Source organism: Pangasianodon hypophthalmus, chromosome 12 (assembly GCF_027358585.1).
Source record: "Pangasianodon hypophthalmus isolate fPanHyp1 chromosome 12, fPanHyp1.pri, whole genome shotgun sequence".
In the NCBI taxonomy this organism is placed as follows: Eukaryota; Metazoa; Chordata; class Actinopteri; order Siluriformes; family Pangasiidae; genus Pangasianodon; species Pangasianodon hypophthalmus.
This window is the reverse complement of record NC_069721.1, coordinates 19591993-19611853: the sequence shown is the minus strand read 5'-3', so window position 1 is coordinate 19611853 and position 19861 is coordinate 19591993. Positions and strand designations below refer to the sequence as shown.

At 39.5% G+C, this 19861-nt stretch overlaps 1 protein-coding gene across 2 annotated transcripts in view; it reads left to right on the top strand.

Moving 5' to 3' along the window:
• Positions 1–229: 229 nt before the first annotated feature.
• dock1 (dedicator of cytokinesis 1) overlaps positions 230–19861 on the top strand; it is a 258880-nt gene continuing 239248 nt past the window's right edge. Inside the window, exon 1 of one of the 2 annotated variants that reach the window (XM_026915791.3) lies at positions 230–476. In XM_026915791.3, coding sequence (XP_026771592.2) covers positions 434–476 — 43 coding nt within the window. In that variant the 5' untranslated portion in view covers positions 230–433. The remainder of the gene's footprint in view (positions 477–19861) is intronic. The other variant, XM_026915792.3, reaches the window with a different exon arrangement.

The window sequence follows — 19861 nt, the reverse complement described above, 5'->3', positions numbered from 1 at the left end:
TATTAATAGATTCAATTTCCCAAACATTGCATTGGTTTGGAATCGATTCTCTAAAATGACTCACTTTTAAAGAAACCGACTCACTTGACTCACACTTCCCATCCTTGTGATGAATGTACATTTTTCATATTCTTTTAAGGATAAAGAAAAGATAACACTACTGATAAATCAAACTAAATTTAATTAAAAATGAAAATATTGTGGAATCTCCTCGGGTGGGTAGAGCTGGAACCACGTGACCAAAACTTTTCTCTCTCAGTGTGCACCCTCTCGCGGATCAGGCAGTTAACGATGGAAAATGGCGCTTAGATGCGGCTTCCCAGCTCACTAACAGTGAAGACAACCACACAGAAAGTCCGGGGGGGAGAAGCTGTGCATGTGGCTGGACCGGTGAACGCCATTCCGAGCTGATAGTCTGTGAGTTTGAGTGAGGATGTCGCGCTGGATTCCTACCAAGAAGGAAAAGTACGGCGTCGGTGAGTAGTGTAGAAGTTGAGCCGGAATGGTGAATTACTCTCTCTCTCCCTCTCTATGTTTTTTTTTTTACACGCCCGGGCTCTGCACTTTTCCTGCGCAGTTTTGTGATATGGAAGGCCTTATGGAAGGCTGTGATAAGTCAGTGTAAATAACTGGGAATGTGGTGGACGTGTGTGTGTATGTGTGTGTTTGGGAAGTGCTGATTTTGGATTTGAATAAATGCAAACTAAGAGTTGAACAGTTTTCTCACTCAGGGACTCAGTTGTCAGAGACTCGCCTAGCTGCTCTGTTTCCTGTGTGAGGGGCCTGAAAGGGAATGATGGAGCACTGATTACAGCACTACCGCTGATACTTTTGTAGCAAAACTGACCACCAGGGCGGATTTTCTAACCACTTTACCTCCATGGCGTGTTTTTTTTTCCTCCCCCAGCGTTATGTTTTGTAACTTTTGTCGCTGTTTAGGAGCCACAATGCGCTGTGAGAGCTGTGAAAGCCACACTCAAGCTATTACAGCACACAAGGTTTGTTTACATGTCGAGTTTGTGTTAAAAAAACAACAACAACATGTCGGTTCTCAGGCTTTTTGGGAAGAAATGTATGTGGATATGTGAAGGAGTGTCGGGAAGTTCCTGCACACGGCTCCTGGGAATGTCTTCTTGTTCCTACATGTTTCTGTAGTGTGTGTGTGTGTGTGTGTGAGAGAGAGAGGCCGGCTGCTAGCGGTGCTGGGAAGCCATTGCAACTTTGTTCCAGCTTGTTGTGGGGATTTGTAAACATCCGGGAATTCAGGGCTCAGTTTGAACATCTTATTACCCCCTGATCCTGATAAACTTCACAACCTTCACATCTACACGGAGTTAAAGGATATTAGATAATACTACTACTGCTAATACAGGGTGTCCCAAAAGTCTGCATACATAGGGCAGATTAAAACTTTTCACCAAAATGTCTTCCATACTTTGTTTATATTATATATCTTTTTTTTTTTTTTTTTTTTTTTTCAAAAAGCCTTTAAGAATGCCTTTAACAAAAGCAGAACATACTGAAATCATTCTCAAAGCTGCTTCGAGAAACTTTCGCAAGGTTGCAATGGACATGCAATTACGTGCATGTGTTAACATGAGTTCATCATGAGTGCAAGAGACAACTCCGTGTGTTTACAAAGAAATAGCAATCATATAGAGGATGTTTTGTAAATAAAGTTACGGTTCGCTTAAAAAAAAAAAAAAAAAAAGTGTTAATTTCCCCTGTGCATGAAGACTTTTGGGACAGCCTGTAGTACTACTACTACTGAAAATGTTCATGCATCTTCTGTAACCACATTATCCTGGTGAGGGTTGTGGTGAATCCAGAGCCTATCCCAGGAGCAACAGAATTTATCCCGGGTGAGATGATCGTGTATCACAGGGCAACACACACACTTGCACACACTCACACCTATGGGCAGTTTAGCATTGCTAATCTGCCAACCTGCATGTTTATGGAAAGTTGGAGCAAATCTACGCCAACGCAGGAAAACATGCACAGGAACTCTGCACAGATAGTAACCTGAGCTCAGGATTGTACGCAGGACCTGTGAGGTGGCAGTGCGTCCCACTGTGCCACCTATAATAAATAATAATAATAATAATAAGCAGTGGTAGCTCAGTGGATAAGACATTGGGCTTCTGATTGGAAGTAGGGCTGTGCCATATTGTATTGTCCATGATGTACTGGTACAGTTCCTCCCCATGATAAGAATTTGTCGTCCCGTGATATTAACTGTATAGGTGATGATGTGTTTACGTGACGTGACATGGGCATCTCGCATGAAGAACGAGAACAGACAGCGGAACAGCAGAAGGCAGAGTTCCAACTCTAGACGAGGAAGAATGATTAATTCCCAAAAAAAGAGCTTCCTCCGTAATATGGAGTTGGATCGGATACAGAAGATCAGAGGTGAATCAGACGGCTCTCAAGACTGTATGCTGATGTGACTTGTGGCCAAAAAGATAGTGTTGAATGTTACTATTTTCATATCATCACTTATATCATTACCACAAAAAATACCATGAGATATCGTGATATCAGAAGGTCAGGAGTTCAAATCCCAGCATCACCAAGCTGCCACTGCTGGGCCCTTGAGCAAGGCCCTTAACCTTCAACTGCTCAGTTTAATAAAAAAAAATTAATTAAAAAAATTAATTAAATTTTTTTAAATAAAAAAAAAAAAAATATATATATATATATATATATATATATATATATATAAAATGTCAGTCTGGATAAGGGCATCTGCCAAATGCTATAAATATAAATGTAATAATAATACAAAGGAAAAGAGTTAAGGTACTAAAGTATCTTTATGCAGGAGCTGAGTTTTTTTTTTTTTTTTTTTTTAATTTTATTTTTTGCATGCATGCTGGTGATGCTCTCTGCGTACCAGTCGGTCTACTTCCCTGTTCTCTCTTGTGGTCATGAGCTGTGGGTAGTCACAAATAAGGTCATGAGTACCAGCAGCTGAAATGAATGAAGAAAAAAAAAAAACCCTTTACATTGTATTTTTATTTATCCCTCAAAGATATAACACTAAATAATAAAGATAATAAAATAAGTAAGGAATAAACATAGGGTGTGTCCAGTCATTACCACCTTGATTATTTTCCTTTAACAGCACGTCCTGAAGTGTTTTAATCCTCTTATATCGTAGCATTTGGCAACAGTGGGCCTCATTTCTCAAGCTGGATACAAACAGATTTCTTCTGAAATCATTTGTACACAAGAATTTTGATAGGAATGAAGATGAAAAGGAAGGAAGGAGGGAAAACAATTTCACCGGAAGCATCTTTGACAGAAATGTGCAAATGAATGTGGGCTAGCTATCGGACGGGTGAGTGCAGCTTCTTCAGGATCTATTTCTGCTCACGGTGCAAAAATAAACAGAACAATTGGCCATGTTGTGTCCGAAATGACAGTTACTCCATATTAAATTCTTGTTTATTGAACTGTTTTATAAAAGCGATATAGCACAGTAGTGCTGTTATACTGAAGATCAGGACGGCCGTGATTAGCTATGGCACTTGTGCCTTTGGCCAAATCACACCCATGCCGATACTGAGTATAACTGAGCTATTGCTCGTGCGATATTGCTTAAACAACCCACAACTAGCCAAAAGTACGCATGAAGAACTATTTGTCTCTAAGTGTGTAGGTTATGCTATAGTATTTATGTTTGGTACTGTTGCCATTTTTTAAATAAAATAAATCTGCACATCTGCAAATTTGTGTTATCTTACACTCCATCTAGCACCCTAGAGAGTCGTGCAGTTTGTTTTTTTGAAAGAACAACTAGAGGTTCTAGGCAGATCTCTCAAACAGGTTCTTTCTTGAACACGTGTTTTATTGCTTCATAGAGGTGCTTTGACCCAGTCAGTACAAAGACAAAACGAACCTTTCTCTCCGTATCCCAATAAAGCTCAAGTGTTCAACCATGAATCCTTACTTATCTTTCTTTTTATCTCTCCGTCTTGCTGGCTCTGTCTCTATCTATCTCTTTCTCATCTCATCTCTTTTTCTATTTCTCTGTCTCTATTTCTTTGTCTCTCTGTCTTTGTTTCTTTCTCTGTCTTTCCTCATCTCTGTCTCTATCTCTGTCTTTTATTTCTACCTATCTGTCTCACTCCGCTTGTTCACACGTAATGTGCACATAATTAAATTATTGTCGTTTTTTTCCCCCTTGTGGAATTCTATAACAGAGGTTCTCTTTCAGAAAAGGTTGCAAGTAAAACCCTTTTCAAAAGCTAGAACCAATAAACATCTTTGTTTTTAAAAGTCTGATGAGGAAGTTTGTGTTTCAGTGCCGAATCTCAGGAGAGAATTGCACTTGGTCTAAAAGTCAAATACTTTCTGTAGAATTGCAGAAACACCAATACCACAAAAATCTGAAACAAGACTGATGAAATGAATTATATTCACTAATATGCCACAAAAATGAGTTGAAACAAGTACAGAATGGATTTAGATTAGTTTTAAATCTAGTATATTTAAAGGAAATTGAGCTCAAGCCCTGGACAACGCCTTCCTCTTGATGTGTAGTGACGCACCCCGCTCAAAGAAAAAAAAAAAAAGGACAAATGACTAGTAGACACCTTGACTATGTAATTTCCTTCGATATAAACGTTACATATCGGCTCTGTTCATTTTGAGCATCTGTTCTAGAGATTTTATATATCAAGTTGGTTTGATATATGCTTTAGCCTTCTAGAAACAGACTAGGGGAGGGTTATATGACAAAATATCATATCAGGATATATACATTTACTCACAAACTGCCAGCAAAACAGTAGTGCTGCATTAGAAATTAGTTTTGATTATTAATAATTTATAAGCATTTATAATAAATGTATTTTTAAATTAATAATTTATTTTTTTTATTAAATATTTAAAAAAATATTGAAAATGATTTAAAATTCAGGTACAAATCTGTAATAAAAAAATCATTTTTCAATTTAAAAGCAAAGTACAACATTTTAACCTCACATCAGCTCCGTCCAGTCAGTTTATAGTTATGTTTAAAAAAAAAAAAAAATCATGATTTCTTAGTGAGGCATGTTGTGACATAATTAATCCCGATATTAATATTATATTGCCGTATCACCCAGCCCTTATGAGAAGAATCGGCCTCAAATCGGAGAAGGATGAGCTCTGCAGGCTGGCGCCGTTTGGTGATTTCTATGCTCTAACACAGTAGACTACGCTGTCTGGCAGCCCAGCTGTAGATTATTTCAGTCTTTGCCGGTGATAGTGAGGCGACATGACGATGAGGTGTTTCACTGATGTGAGCTGGAGTGGTTAATGTGCTGAGACACACAAGAGTAGAAAAAGCACAGCAATATTGCAGAGCAGGAAAGATACACAGCGGTGTTAACCACCAGTCTATCTACACTCCGAGGTTTCTGACGTGTGTCCGGGTGTGTGTGGGTGTGTGTGGGTGTATAAAGGTAAAAGGACATTCCTGCCTATTAATGATGATAAATGTTCAAATACACTAAAAGTACAGTGCTGAGCAAAAATAAATGAAGAATTTGAGTAAAAGGAGTGACGGGTTGCTTCAGTTCCATGCGTGCCTGTGAAATTTGATAATCTTGAAAGTATTTTCTCACAGCACTTCATTGTTCCACGTCCAGAACTATGCACACTTCCTTTTCCTTTGCTGATTCTTTCTATATGATGTGTAAGCTAAACAGAAACACATGAACTGTGTGTGTGTGTGTGTGTAAACGCTATTTTAAAAAAAAAAACATTATCGAGTGAACACCTGTATTGTATTAAAGCCAGAAATTGTGATTATGATCACAAAATTAGTTTTGCAGCCTTATTCTGAGCTGTGTGTATATATAATTGGTAATATGTGTGTTTGCGTGCGTGTGGGCATGCGTGTGAGGTTGGTGTGTGTGTGTGTGGTGGTTTCTGTGTGAGTGGGGTTGTTCCCGTGTGCTTGTGTGTATATGTATCTGTCTGTCTGTGCGTGTATAGTTGTTTCTGTTTGGGTGGTTATTTGTGCGTGTGTCTGTTTGTGCATATCTATGTGGTTGTGTGCGTGAGCATGTAGTTGTTTGTGTGTACTTGTATAGTTCATATTTTTTGTTTGTGTGTGCTTGTGGTTGTTTTTGGCTGTGCACGTCCCAGTTTGTGTTTGTGGGTGTTTAGATGTGCTTGCGTGTGTAGTTGTTTGTGTGGATGTATGTGGCTGTTTGTGTATGCGTGTTTGGCGGTGCTCGTGTGTGCATGTGTATGTGTGGCTGCGCGCATGTGTATTTGGTTGTGTGGGTGTATTTGGTTGTGTGGGTGTGTATGTGTTGTGTGTGTGGGATTTGAAATGTTAAAGGCAGGTTTGGGGATTTACAGTGAAGTCTGATGTTGAAGGCTGTGAGGGTTTGACAGTATTGTAATGAGTAGAGTGATGTAAATGTGCACACACTTTTCCAACTAGTCACTAACATCACACACACACACACACACACACACACACACAGCCTTGCATTCCCCACTCAGCTCTAATGATAAAGTGATGTAGAGTTTAAAAACTTTATGCGAGCTCTACGTTGCTATTAAAGTTGTAGTTTTTAATGTAGTAAACATTTCATGGACTGATTTGCTGAACTTAGTCAATTCACCCTGAGTATAACACTAGCGTTTCCCACACACACACACACACACACACACACACACACACACAGCGTTTTTACACACACACACACACACACACAGCCTTGCATTCCCCGCTCAGCTCTAATGATAAAGTGATGTAGAGTTTAAAAACTTCATGCGAGCTCTACGTTGCTATTAAAGTTGTAGCTTTTAATGTAGTAAACATTTCATGGACTGATTTGCTGAACTTAGTCAATTCACCCTGAGTATCACACCAGCGTTTCCCAAATTTTTCCTGCCAGTAGGGACGTATATCGACGTTGAGAAAATCACATGCCACCCTTTTCCATCAGCCGCTGCTCGCCTTAACACACACAGCTGACCTGAGATCAATATAACAGTGATTTAGCAATCAGTCACGACTCGCCCGCACTGGGAATAATCAAGAAAAATTGCTTTGCTTCTTGAGACGGACAAGTGAACTTTTCATGTCTTCTAGAGCCGAGGGTACGTCAGCGGATCAATTTTTAGCAGCTGGCTATACGGTCTGTGGTTTTATCACGTCTAATTTTGAAATTTGGCTCCAGGCAAACGTCATGGCGTGCAATTTATTTATTTATTTATTTACTTATTTATTTTTGGAGAAATTTGTTTGTGGAGGTGGAGCAGAATGAAAAATTTAGGGACTGTTACTGAAGAATGCAATATTCTAGTTTTCATTGCAACATTTATTTTAAGAGAATTGCAAAACCTGCAACTCTAAACATGAGCAATCCTGGCTTCTGTAGCAGAGCCTCTGCTTTGGTTTATCCAATCACATGTATTTATGGAAATTATTCATATGAAGGCAGCTCATCGGACCAGAGACTAATGCTGCGTTCAGCTGAACTCGGGAGTGGGAATTTGGAGCTCGGAATTACGTCACTGTCAAGTTGCAAAGAGGGGAAAAAAACATGGATGCCTCCATGTTCATCTTTGGTTAGCAACAATCTAGCCAGCTGATATTAGTGATTTGAGTGATGTATATTTACTGCCTCAAAACAGTGAACTGTACAGTCAGTATTATACGGGGGGAGGGGGGGGGCATCAACAGTATTTCTTAATTTGTTTAAAAATTAAGAAATACTGTTGATACTGTGAGCATGCACGCTTGTTCGATGTCACCTGCTGACCTCGGCGTTGAGGAGACCGTTCTGACTTTCTGAGCAGGCGTTGAGGGGGTGGTTTCTGTGGTTGCACCGAATTGGTGGTTGGAAATTCTGCGTTACGAGTTTTAGTTGATGCACTACAGCTAGAGGGTTAGAGACTTTAGGTCAAAAAAGGGACAGCTTTCACAGACTTTCATAGATTTTTCATTTTATTGACGCTCTCTGGTCTGATTAGTGGCAACCTGGCTTGTTAAAAAAAAATAAAGTAAACAGTGGAAACAGAATATATAAATATGAGTAGAAGGCGAAGTGTGATTTTATTTATTTATTTATTTATTTATTTATTTATTTTCTCTCCATGGGTCAGATTCAAAATAGGCGTCTCATCCGTTCAGAGTGTGTGGCGCTAGTCCTGCAAGCGGCTATGTGAAGCACCACTGCGAAATAAAACACTTCGATTTGTCTTGTTTATAGCCGTAAACTAATTGTTATTGGTTAAACAATAAACGGTAACTCTTATTGCCATTCAGTCATGTTAGTCCCTTATCTAAAACTTCCTTTCTAAGCAGTGATTATTACGAAACTGGACCTTTATGCATTTTATTTAACTTTTTCAGGTGTCCTTACCAGGATATGACATCATCCCGTGTTGAAGGTGTCCTGCAAGTGTAGTAAATTCTCCATCCTACTTTTATACAGTCCTGTTTGATCTATCCTGGACCTTCAAACTCTTACATCATTCATCTATAAAACATTACTGCAGCTGCAGTGGGCAATAGAAAAGAATGTTTATGGACTGGAGGTTAATAATTATTGTAGGAGTTTTCTCAGTGTCTTGCTCTTGTAGGCTCTTGCGACTTTAGTCTTCAGTAATATATCCGGAAATACAGCAAAGTGTACATTTAATATTATTTTCCTAATAAAAGCCATTATAATTTGCATACACTAGTAGTTCATAGCAAGTTTTTTGCTTTGTTTAGAGCCTAGTGTCTGAGCTATTTATGGCTAAGTTGCTTGGGTTTTTATCTGATTTGATATTAATATATAACTTTGGGCTTTGAAAATATGACAAGCTGAAAGCGAATGTGTGGTTTAGTGTATATATAATATGTAAAATGGTTTATAATCTTATAACAATAACCTTTTATATCCAGCTCTAGTAAGTGTTGACACGTTACACTTTGTCCAAGTTATTTTTCCTCACAAATAACACACTGATTAACTTGGCTTACTAAATACATCTTGCTTGCTGCAATATCTATGTTGTGTTTTTCCTTTAGATGTTAGGGAAACGTAAAGGAGGTGAAGCCGATTTCCCAGAGCTGAAGTATGTAATGTAGTTCTGGGGTTGTTATCAGGTGTAGTAGGGCAGAGAAACACTCCACTGGCAGCGAAAGGGCTCAGAGCTCCCCCAGGACTGCTCAAAAGAGCCGCTGGTTTAGGAGGAACAAGGTAGTAGAAGAAGCATGTGCCTTCCCAGCAGGCCTGTTACAGCATGTGAGACGGAGCTCAGGTATTCCAGGAAGTGCTCATTAAGAGAGGTGCGACTAGCAAAGCTTGCAATCTCTAAAGGTCTTCCCTGTAGAAGTATAATACTCTGCCTGTGTTTAGTTTATCTGAAACTCGTTTTAAGTTTTAACCCACAGAACTGTGAAATGAGGACAGCGGTGGTTTAGTAGCTAAAGTTCTGATCTGATAACAAGATAGTGATAAGAAGATGACAAGCCTTCAACTGCTCAGCTGCATGTACGCTTGGATTGTATTTTTGTTTCAATTCATTTGTAGGACCCTTTGGATCTGCTGTAAATTTTTTTTTTTTTCTTTTTCGAGAATGTTATAATTTAATCTAGGACTGATTTCTGTGTGTTTTCCAAATGTATCAGGTTGTAATATACGAAATCAAGGCGTCATGTTTACCCAGAGCATTAAAAGACATTCTGTGCATTGCATAATATATATAGAAAAAACTGTCAAAAAAACTCACAGTCCATAACTGAATAAAATCCAAAATAGCGTAGTGTTGCAAAAAAAAATATATATATGTATGTGTATATATATATATTAAGTCACTGAGTTACGAAAATACACATACCATTGTCAGTGCATATGCATTAAAGAACACAATTCCCACTCTTTGACCCATTTTATATTAGATATCTTTCCTACTTTCTGTAGCATGCTCCCAGTGGATATTTGTGAATGATGGTTGGTCTACATTTTACAATTACTCATTTGTACCACATTAGCTGAAGACCAGAGCAAAAAGAGCCTGAATTCTAGTAAGTGGCCGAGAGCGCAGTGTGTCCTCCGAAAAGTAAACAGAAGCCAGTGATATTAACAGCTGGTAAAATAATTAGTTTTTTTTTTCTGCTCTTCTGCTAAGAGCAGCTCATAATCCACTTGTAGGTGAAGATCGCTCTCGATAAACATGCTCTATGTGTAATACTCAGTTCATTCATTTAGTCGTTGTTTAACAATTAGTAACTTAACATTCAGTACATAATATTAAACTTTTACTGCAAATTTGTTTCTTCTCACTACATGCAGGTTTTTGTGTCATTTTAAAATTCACTCCCAGTTTTGCATTGTTGTTTCTCCCTTTTTTTCTTCTGCGGTTCAGGTGTGTACATGAGGTCACGTGGTACCACGTCTATGGTAGACTGTCACGGCGAATAAACAGGAATAGTAGCTCTGTGCAGTGGTTTGAGTCCAAATGTTGCAGAATTGCATTTTTGAAAGATGGCATTTTTATTATGATTTTTTATTTTATTACGAGCCCGTTATGAGCGGGCAGCATTTAGAATTTCAGTGAAAATCATCATAATGCATTCCTGAAATGAAAAATCAAATCCCCGCCAAAACTGTTTGCATCCAAAAAACATCAGTCATTAGATTTAAATGCAAATTTTGTTGACACTCCAGCAGTCAATGGCGATAACGAGGGTGTGTGCAAACATATCGCACGCGTCAGCAGTCATGTATACATGCTTTTCAAAGATGTTTAGATAGGTTTGATTTAAAATCCTATACAGACTCATAGTAGTTGCACTTATTCAGGCTCTTCTGTGTGTCACATGCAGTAGCCTGAACTGTGCAGTCGGGTGTGTGTGTCTGTCTGTGTGAGAGAGTGTGTAAAGGAAAGAGTCATTTCTGCAACTCTTTCCTTCTCTGTGTGTGACTCTGGCAAGGCAGCATGTGCTGCCCGTTTTGGTTAGTTTGAACAAGAACATCACTTTATTTTTGGTCCTGTCTTCATCCCTCCCAGTGGCTGCTTTTATGCCGGTTAAATACATGCTCACATCTCTGCTGTTCTTTCCCACATCTAGTGGCTTTTTGGCTATTACTAAACCTCTGTTTTTAAGGTTTGAGCTGGAGGGTGGGAACAGGAACTTTCTCTCAGCCCCCTCTCTGTGGCGAGATGCACGCTTTGCCTTTTCATGTTCTTTGGTGTGCGTTTCTCTGTTTGATATGCAGCTGCTTGCCTGGAGCTGTTAAGAGCTGAACTTCCGTCATTCCTGGTCAGAGTGCAGCATTCCACACACACGCTGCGAGGACGTCCCCGCCGCGTCTCTCCAGGCAAGGTCCACGCCCTGCTGCAGTGAAAAGAGCCGTTTGATTCGGTTTATCTTTCATTTCGATTATGTTTTCACATCTTAAAATATTTCTGTATTATTCTCATTACTTTTGCTGCTCGACTTTTCCCCGACTTAATAAAACATAATGCTTGGAATATGCTCACCGATCGATAATTATTGACACAAATACTCAGTTTCAGTTGTGGGAATACCATGCGCGGCATATTTTTTCATATTTTCTGTATTTTTCTTGCTCAGCTCAATATCAGCTTGATCATGAAGTGATGAGCTGAATCACATGTGGCAGAAATCTGGAGCGGGAAAGACTGAAAGATCGAGTTTATCCGGAATAAAGAATTACTTGGAACTTCTGATTTATGATGTTGCAAGTAATGAAATTTTTTTGCCTTAGATTTTATATAAAAAGCAGTCTGAAGTGACTGCTTTAAGCGGTACAGAGACAGCCTAAGGCTGCTTGGTGCTTTTTAAAAGAATCTTTCTCGCTGTGTGTAGATTGCTCTTCTACATGTCTTGATGCTTGATGGCTTGATAATGTGTGTATGCTGATGCCATTTCCACTTACAGAAGCATGCATTTTGATTTTGAGAGAGTGTTTATTTTTCAACTGAACTTTCTAAATACAGTAATCAGATGATTATGGTCTGAAGACTTTGGTTAAGCTATAGTCTTGATTGTTATAATTATTGTCTATTACCCTGTCCCAAATGGCAGGACTGTAGGAAGTCCTATGGCTTCTTTTTTTTTTTTTTTTGTTATGTTTTTTGCGTCCTTAATGCACCTTTTCTTTGACCAGTCAGAGCATGGCTTTATGAACCGAGGGGAACAAAGCGAATGGCAGCATATGTGAATAATGCCAAAAAGAAATTTAAATAACTCAGTGATGCAGCGCTGCCATCTCACAGCTCCAGAATCCCTGGCTCGGTCCTGAGCTCGGGTTATTAAATGTTTGGAGTTTCTCCCGTGTCCGTGTGGGTTTCCACATGCAGCTAAATTGCCCCTGGATCATGCACGAGCATGTGTGCATGGTGCCCTTCGATGGATTGGCGCACTCTGCCTCATGCCCAGCGTTCCGGGGATAGACTATGGATCTAGGGTGATCCTGACCAGGATAATGCGGTTACTGAAAATGAATGAATGTATGACTTTTATCCTGTGCTCCTTACAAAATGTGCTAATGCAGTCAAACACACTGAGATAAGGTAAATATAGGGAATCAGTAACAAAATAGAAGAAAATCAGTAACAAAAATGACATTTTCCAAGCACAATTTATTAAATGATAATTATACAAATAATTTAAAAACTAAGAAATAATGCAGAAGAGCTACTCAGGCATGGTTAGAGCGGGGAGAATAAGCTGTTATTCTAGGTAATGTCTGAGTCTTTAGACCTTGGTGAGAGGAATAGTGATGTATAGATACACAGTTGTTAGCATTTGATGTCAGTGTTATTCTTGTCAAAATAAATTTCTTGTCATGGATTGATGGATTTAGATAGTGGTTTTTTTTTTTTTTTTTGGGCTAAGGGAAAAGTAATGATGTGTGGCAGGGATTTTTAACGTGTGTGTTGTACGTTTAGTTCTCAGGGGTTCTCGTGTTGATATTAATATGTAAAGCATATTGCTTTCCCCTGCTGTCCATGTCAACACTCCGCAGTGATGAGATGTGATGTAGTAACAGCCCGGCACATCAAAAGACTGGTAGCGCTTTATGCTGGAGCTTGTTGTCGGCGGTGCACAAAGTGTGTGTGAAATGTGATCCAGAGCCTTGGGGAGCGCGCATTGTTTTCTTGCCATTCTCCCCACTGTGTGACGAATGAATTCAAATCCCCTTTGATGGAGAACTTGAGTGTTGCCTTGTGAATGTTGTTCAGTTGGAATATGCTGCTCCTGTGAGACAGTGATTGTTAAATGAGTGGAAAGAATAGGGCATGGTTGTTTTTTTTCCCCCCCTTTTCTTCCCCCTTATCTTCACAGAGACTTGAACATGATTCATATGGAAAGATGGTTTCTGATTGTTGTAATTAGAGAGCCTTGATTCCATTGGTACTCAATGATACTGTTACTAATACCAAAATGTGTAACTTACATGGTATTAATCAATCAGGGACGTTATGGACGTTACAGCTCTGTGTGTTTACCTGGTTTACTTAGTTGCCATAAAAAGTGCATGTGTGCATGTTCATTCACTAGGCTCGTCCTTTATAGTCTTAACGAGCTGATTTTAAACGAAATGTATTAGCTAGCTACATTGGCTCACGTAGAGATGAAGTTGAGAAGAGAGGGTTTTATTTCTCTTCAGAGAAGAGCAATAAAGAAGTAAAGTGTGGTTTTGTTCTGGCTATTGTATTGTAATGTCTCATTGTCAATGACCAAGAACATTATATAGTATCACATGGTATCAGATGTTGTAGGGGATGTTTTTAGTAATGCATATCTTGCCTTATGAAGGGCAAATCTGATACGTAAAAGTGTGTTTTTGCTAGAAAGTGAGTTCTCAGTATTATTATTATTATTATTATCATTATCATTTTTGCATATACTTGTTTGACTGTCTCTGTCTGTCTCCATTAGTCCCTGATTTGTTTTTTCTTATCACTTGAAACCATGCTTTTGATGTGTTCGTGATGTCTGTGGGTCTCAGACTTGGTGTAGCCCATGCTTTGACTTGTCCAGTGGGGAAATTACACTTTCTGTGTTCTTTAGTCTTTTCAGTAGACGTTGTAGTGTATGTGTCTTGCTTGCTTGTCTTTCATTAAAATGGCTCATTCATTATGTTTAGCAGTTTCAAGCACCTAAATAAAAAGTGGTGGGGGAGTGGAGCTGCAGTTAAAGCAGTCCAAGTGTGGGCACATGTATTTCCCTTTCTGTGCAGCTGGAAAAAGAATGCGCTAACGTCATGAAAGCTAAAGGCCTTCTTTATAAGCAATTAACTCAGCAATGCTTCGCGCAGTCTTTTCCCTCCTCCCCATAACCTGAAATTCTTCAGCCAGCAAACATTATAGACAACAATATACGAGCGTCTATACACACAGCATTTTAGTTTTGTGTGCGCGTGTTCATGAAGTCGGCGATGTCCGTCTGGAACATGTTTAAATTCCCTAAATTAGACATGCTCCAGTAAGATACAGTTGAGTTCTAAAGTTAGCATCTCCCATGGTTTGGGAGGCAAATTCAGCAGAAATATAGTTTGGAAAGAATACCTCATCTTAGTTTTCTTAAGGTGCTTTAACACCTGTTAGTCAGTTTGCAGAGTCCAGATCAGAACGAAATATATACCTGTAGATTGTTTGCTATTTGGCTTATGCATGGTTTGACATTGCATGTAATTAAACAGACCGAAACATCTGAGGAGTGTGTAGGGCTGAAAACATCCTTATAAAACACTCAAACCTTTACCAAATGTGTGTGAATATCCTGAAAAAATGACCCAAATGTGGAGAAAAGGCTGCTGGCACTAAGTAAATGATTAGATAATTATATCATTAACTAGTTAAAAAAAAGTTTTTTGTCAGTTTATTTATTTTTTGGTCAAAATATCCAGAGCACATCCCATTTCTCCGCTGTTACAGCTCTGTCTTTTGGCTCAGTTTGTGCCTTGCAGCTCAGTTTATCAACTCGCATCTATAAAAAAATGCCCACATCCCAAAATACACAGCTTGTTGGGTTCATTCTTGCAGTCGGTTCGATTGAGGCTTGAATTGCTATCTCACTGCAATCGACCTGTGCTAGAGTTTCCTGGAAACCATACTGAGACCACCTTGCTCAGATGCTCTCAGGCTGATTGCTTTTGTTTTGCACACCCGATCTTACTTTTATAATGCTTTTGGGAAAGAGGAGAAGACAGTGCATGTTTTCCGAGAGGGATACGTCAAGTAGGATCTTAATATACACTCTGTGACTATATGACTGGTAACTTTTGATGATGAAGGAACATGATCGAAACCTAACACATTAAATGTCTTGTAGCAATAAATTTATTTTGTCCTAAGGGTACACATACTTTTGCATTTAACTAGATTGTCATGGCACTGCTCACTGCCGACGTTTATTACTGACGTCCGAGACAGTGCTTCGGCTGTGTAATTGTCTTTCCATTAACGTTTTAAGAGTGCTGCATCCTTCCCGCTTTGGACCATCAGGAAGGATATTGAGACAAACACGTCAATTTTCCGAAGGTCATATTTTTTTCCTAGTATGAAAACAATGCCTTTGTTGAGTTGTTGACTGATAACTCTCCTCCACTTTCATTTATCTTGCATCATAGACAGACTGTTCAGCTTTTATTACTTGCTTTTATAGAAGCACAGATGGACTAAATCGTGCTGTCTTTAGTCTTGTGTGAAGTTTAATATTTGTGCAGATGACCAATCTTGGGCATACTGAAACATGAGAAAGGTGGAAGTTAGTGCAGGTTTTTGCAGCGAAGACCGGCTTACACACTGAGCCGCTTCCTCTTTTCGCTGGCCCACATCTCTCTGCTGCTGAAGGTGAGCTTTGTTCGCTCATCTCAAAGCTGTCCCTGTGTCTCTGTTGCTCACACCCCCGTTCACACTCACGCCTCATCCAGATTTTCTCTCTCAGTGTCCTGGTTTAGGGTTAGGTTTCAGTTTTAAGGTCCGAAAGAATACTAATGCATGAATGATTATGATCTGGCCCTGAATTTGCACTTTGAACTGTGTGCAGTTTCATGGTCTCTTCCCTTTTGGCTCAGCTATTTCATTGTTACAGAAGGAAATGATTCTCGCATTAGTAATATCGGCTTAATATTGTATGAATTTGGATGTTGCTTTGCATGGAATGATGGGTCTGAGCTGTTGTATGTGGTATGAATCTAAGAGTTGTATCTGTGAGTGTCATTTTCTCTCTATTATTCATGGTGTCTTTAGAACTGTAGTATAGTTCCTGTTATTTGAATGGAAAGTGTAATTGACCTGTCTTTATCAAAGCATGCTCTGCTAACGTGACGAGTCCTCACACACTGAGGAAGTACGGTGGTTTCCATGAATAGGACACCTTCGGATGAACAACTGGCATACACACTATAGCTATATACACTTCGTCGCCAATTGATTTTGTACTTACCTTGTACTCCCCCTCACTGGATGAAACTCACCACTTGGTATGAATGCAAATACAATTGCTCAGCCCTCTCTACCTCACTCATTAATGAAAAGGACAAACGTTATTGACTCTTTCATTCCTTTCGGACATTGGCCCTCGTTAATCAATGTACAGAGAAATGTAGTCATTACTCATTCGTAGAAGCACTTACACAAGAAATTTGGTATTAACGAAAAACAAATCCATAAATTAAGACAAATAAGACTAGCCATTCTATTAGGACAAAAGAATTGGCACCCTATAAAAGGAGGCATCCGGACCTACCGTAGCTGGCGCGTTGCAATGACTGCGTTAGTGTTAAAGGAGAATTTAGCACATGCCACACCTGTGCTATTTTATTCTCATCTCTGTGTTAGCATTTTTGGCATTATTAAATATGATTCAGCAGTGTCGCAGTGGTGCATGCTAATTTACGGGTGATTGACATTTATCAATATACGCAAGTGTGTAAGAAGTAAATCAGCATTACTGAAAAATCTGCTGAAAAATCTAGCACAGTTTTTTTTTTTTTTTTTTTTTTGGTTTGGCTTGCAAAACATTTATATAGAACTTTATTAAAGATTGATAAATATAAAGCCTCATTCTTGGCTGTCAGCAACGCAGCTTTTCACATCAGTGATTTAGCTCTCAACGTTCAGCTCAAATAGCTGACTCGTTCATGAATGACACAAAACCGCTTTTATCTCATCAGAGAACAGTACCAGTGTGATTTGGAAAGTTATATTATTATCCTATTATTATCCTGTTATCCATCTGCAAATTTTCTGAAATAACGGTAATGTTAATCATTTGCATTTAGCTGATGAGACTGCTGGGCTGGATTTTTAGCCCTTAATCTTGTTCAGTCATCTCTTTCTGTTAATGGGTGGGATGACAGGGTTTGATACATTACTTTGGGTTTGATACATTATTATTGTATACCTTCAATGTAACCTATATGGTACGTATAGTACCTTATTAAAAATAAAAAGTATAGGTACAGGGGAAGGTGTACCTAATAAACTGGCAAGTGTATATCCTTGACTTTTTAGAAGAGCCTTTTCTATAAATGTAAAGAGCTGTAGTTTTTCCATCTGTGATGAATCATATAAGCAGTGCCTTTAGTGTGCTTCTGCTCTTATTTACTAAAGTCCTTAGAGGAAGTTGATGCTGTCTCACACACACATGCAGCATGACTAAGTACTAGATTTTCACCAGTATCATTGCATCAGTTATGCATTGCTTTTTTTTTTTTTTTTTTTTTTTTTTTTTTTTTTTTTTTCTTCTCCAGGCTGTGTGAGTTTTAAATGTGAGTGCATGTAGGACATCAGGATTGAATGAAGATCTGAAAGAGGATTGTTTTGATACTGTACACCTTTGGAGGATTGGGAGGTTTGGCATGCCTTAATAGATTTCCAGCTCTGAATTCTGTAATCTGGGAATTAGGGGGAAGCGTTTGGGTTGTATGACAGTAATATTATGGCTGTGCTTCTGTGTGGAGAGGATTAGAGAGTTCTGCGGGGAAAGGATTTAGATTTTCTACCAGTCAACATGTGCTAAGGAAGCGGTTCTAACCCTCCGGCTCCCATGTGAGAAGACGGTTATTATTTCATCAGCGAACGAGTGTAATCGCGTGGTGTTCTATACACACAGGAACAGGCACTTGTTTGGGGGAAATTATCTATTGATTGGCATTGTCCTTTAGATATAAAAGAACACCTCAAGGGAAAATGTGCCAATTTTGTGACTGTTTAGTGTGTGTGTTAGATATAATAAACAAAAAAAATAAAGATCACACAATAACCTTCTGATATGGACACTGCCTTGTCATGTTATAGAGATGGGAAATGATTTCTTCTGATGCCGGGATCCCTGTGTTTACCAGGAAGTTCTATATGAATGCTCCACTTTTTTAGTATTTGCCAAGGCAAAACCTTCAGACCACTGAGTTGTGACACCGCTGATGTTTCTCAATATGTCAAAACCCAGTGAAGTTCAGTCTACAGTCTGTGCTAAGTGTAATTACATTTTTTTTCTCACGATTGTGCCAACACTGTTCAAGTTCAAGTGGATTTTATTGTCATTTGAGCCATATACAAGTACATAGTGAAACGAAACAATGTTTCTCCAGGACCAAGGTGCTACATAAGACGACACAGAACAACACAGAACTACAAGGGACTACATAATATACACATAAAGTGCACAAGTGCAAACAAGTGCAGACAGCACAAGACAGTACAAGACAGTACAATGACTACAGTGCCGACCAGTACACAGTTCTGTTTAAAAGTGAACCTAGTGACAAATAGTGCAAAGAGTACAATATAAGTAGTTGAAATAGTGTAAACGTAAGTGTAAACATAAGAGTAGCAGCCTAACAGTATAATATAATGAGTATTTATAGCAGCATAAACATGTGCAAAAACTTGCAAAACAAAAAGCAGAGAGGATGGAGGATGTTCAGTTGTGTGTGTAGATATATGTGTGTGTGTGTGTTTCTTCAGTCCAGTTTCTGAGTATTGAGGAGTCTGATGGCATGGGGGAAGAAACTGTTGCACAGTCTGGTCGTGAGGGACCGAATGCTACGGTACCGTTTACCGGAGGGTGAAGAGTGTGTGAGAGGGATGTGTGGGGTCATCCACAATGCTGGTGGCTTTGCGCATGCAGTGTCTGGTGTAAATGTTCGTGATGGAGGGAAGAGAGACCCCGATGATCTTCTCAGCTGTCCTCACTATCCGCTGCAGGTTCTTTTGCGATCCAATACTGTGCAATTCCCAAACCAGGCAGTGATGCAGCTGCTCAGGATGCTCTCGATAGTCCCTCTGTAGAACGTGGTGAGGATGGGGGGTGGGAGATGGGCTTTCCTCAGTCTTCTCAGAAAGTACAGGCACTGCTGGGCTTTCTTAGTTATGGAACTGGTGTTGAGGGACCAGATGAGGTTCTCCGCCAGGTGAACCCCAAGAAACTTGGTGCTCTTGACGATCTGCACGGAGGAGCCGCCGATGTTCAGCGGCGAGTGGTCACTCTGTGCTCTTCTGAAGTCAACAACCATCTCTTTAGTTTTGTCTACATTCAGAGACATGTTGTTGGCTCTGCACCAGTCCGTTAGCCGCTGCACCTCCTCTCTGTATGCTGACTCGTCGTTCTTGCTGACGAGACCCAACACGGTCGTGTCATCGGCGAACTTGATGATGTGATTCGAGCTGTGCATTGCTACACAGTCGTGAGTCAGCAGAGTGAACAGAAGGGGACTGAGCACACAGCCCTGTGGGGCCCTCAGTCAGGAAGTCCAGGATCCAGTTGCAGAGGGAGGTGTTCAGGCCCAGCAGGTTCAGCTTTCCAATCAGGTGCTGAGGAATGATTGGGTTGAATAGCTAGAAACTAGCACTGAGTTCTTGCACCATTGTT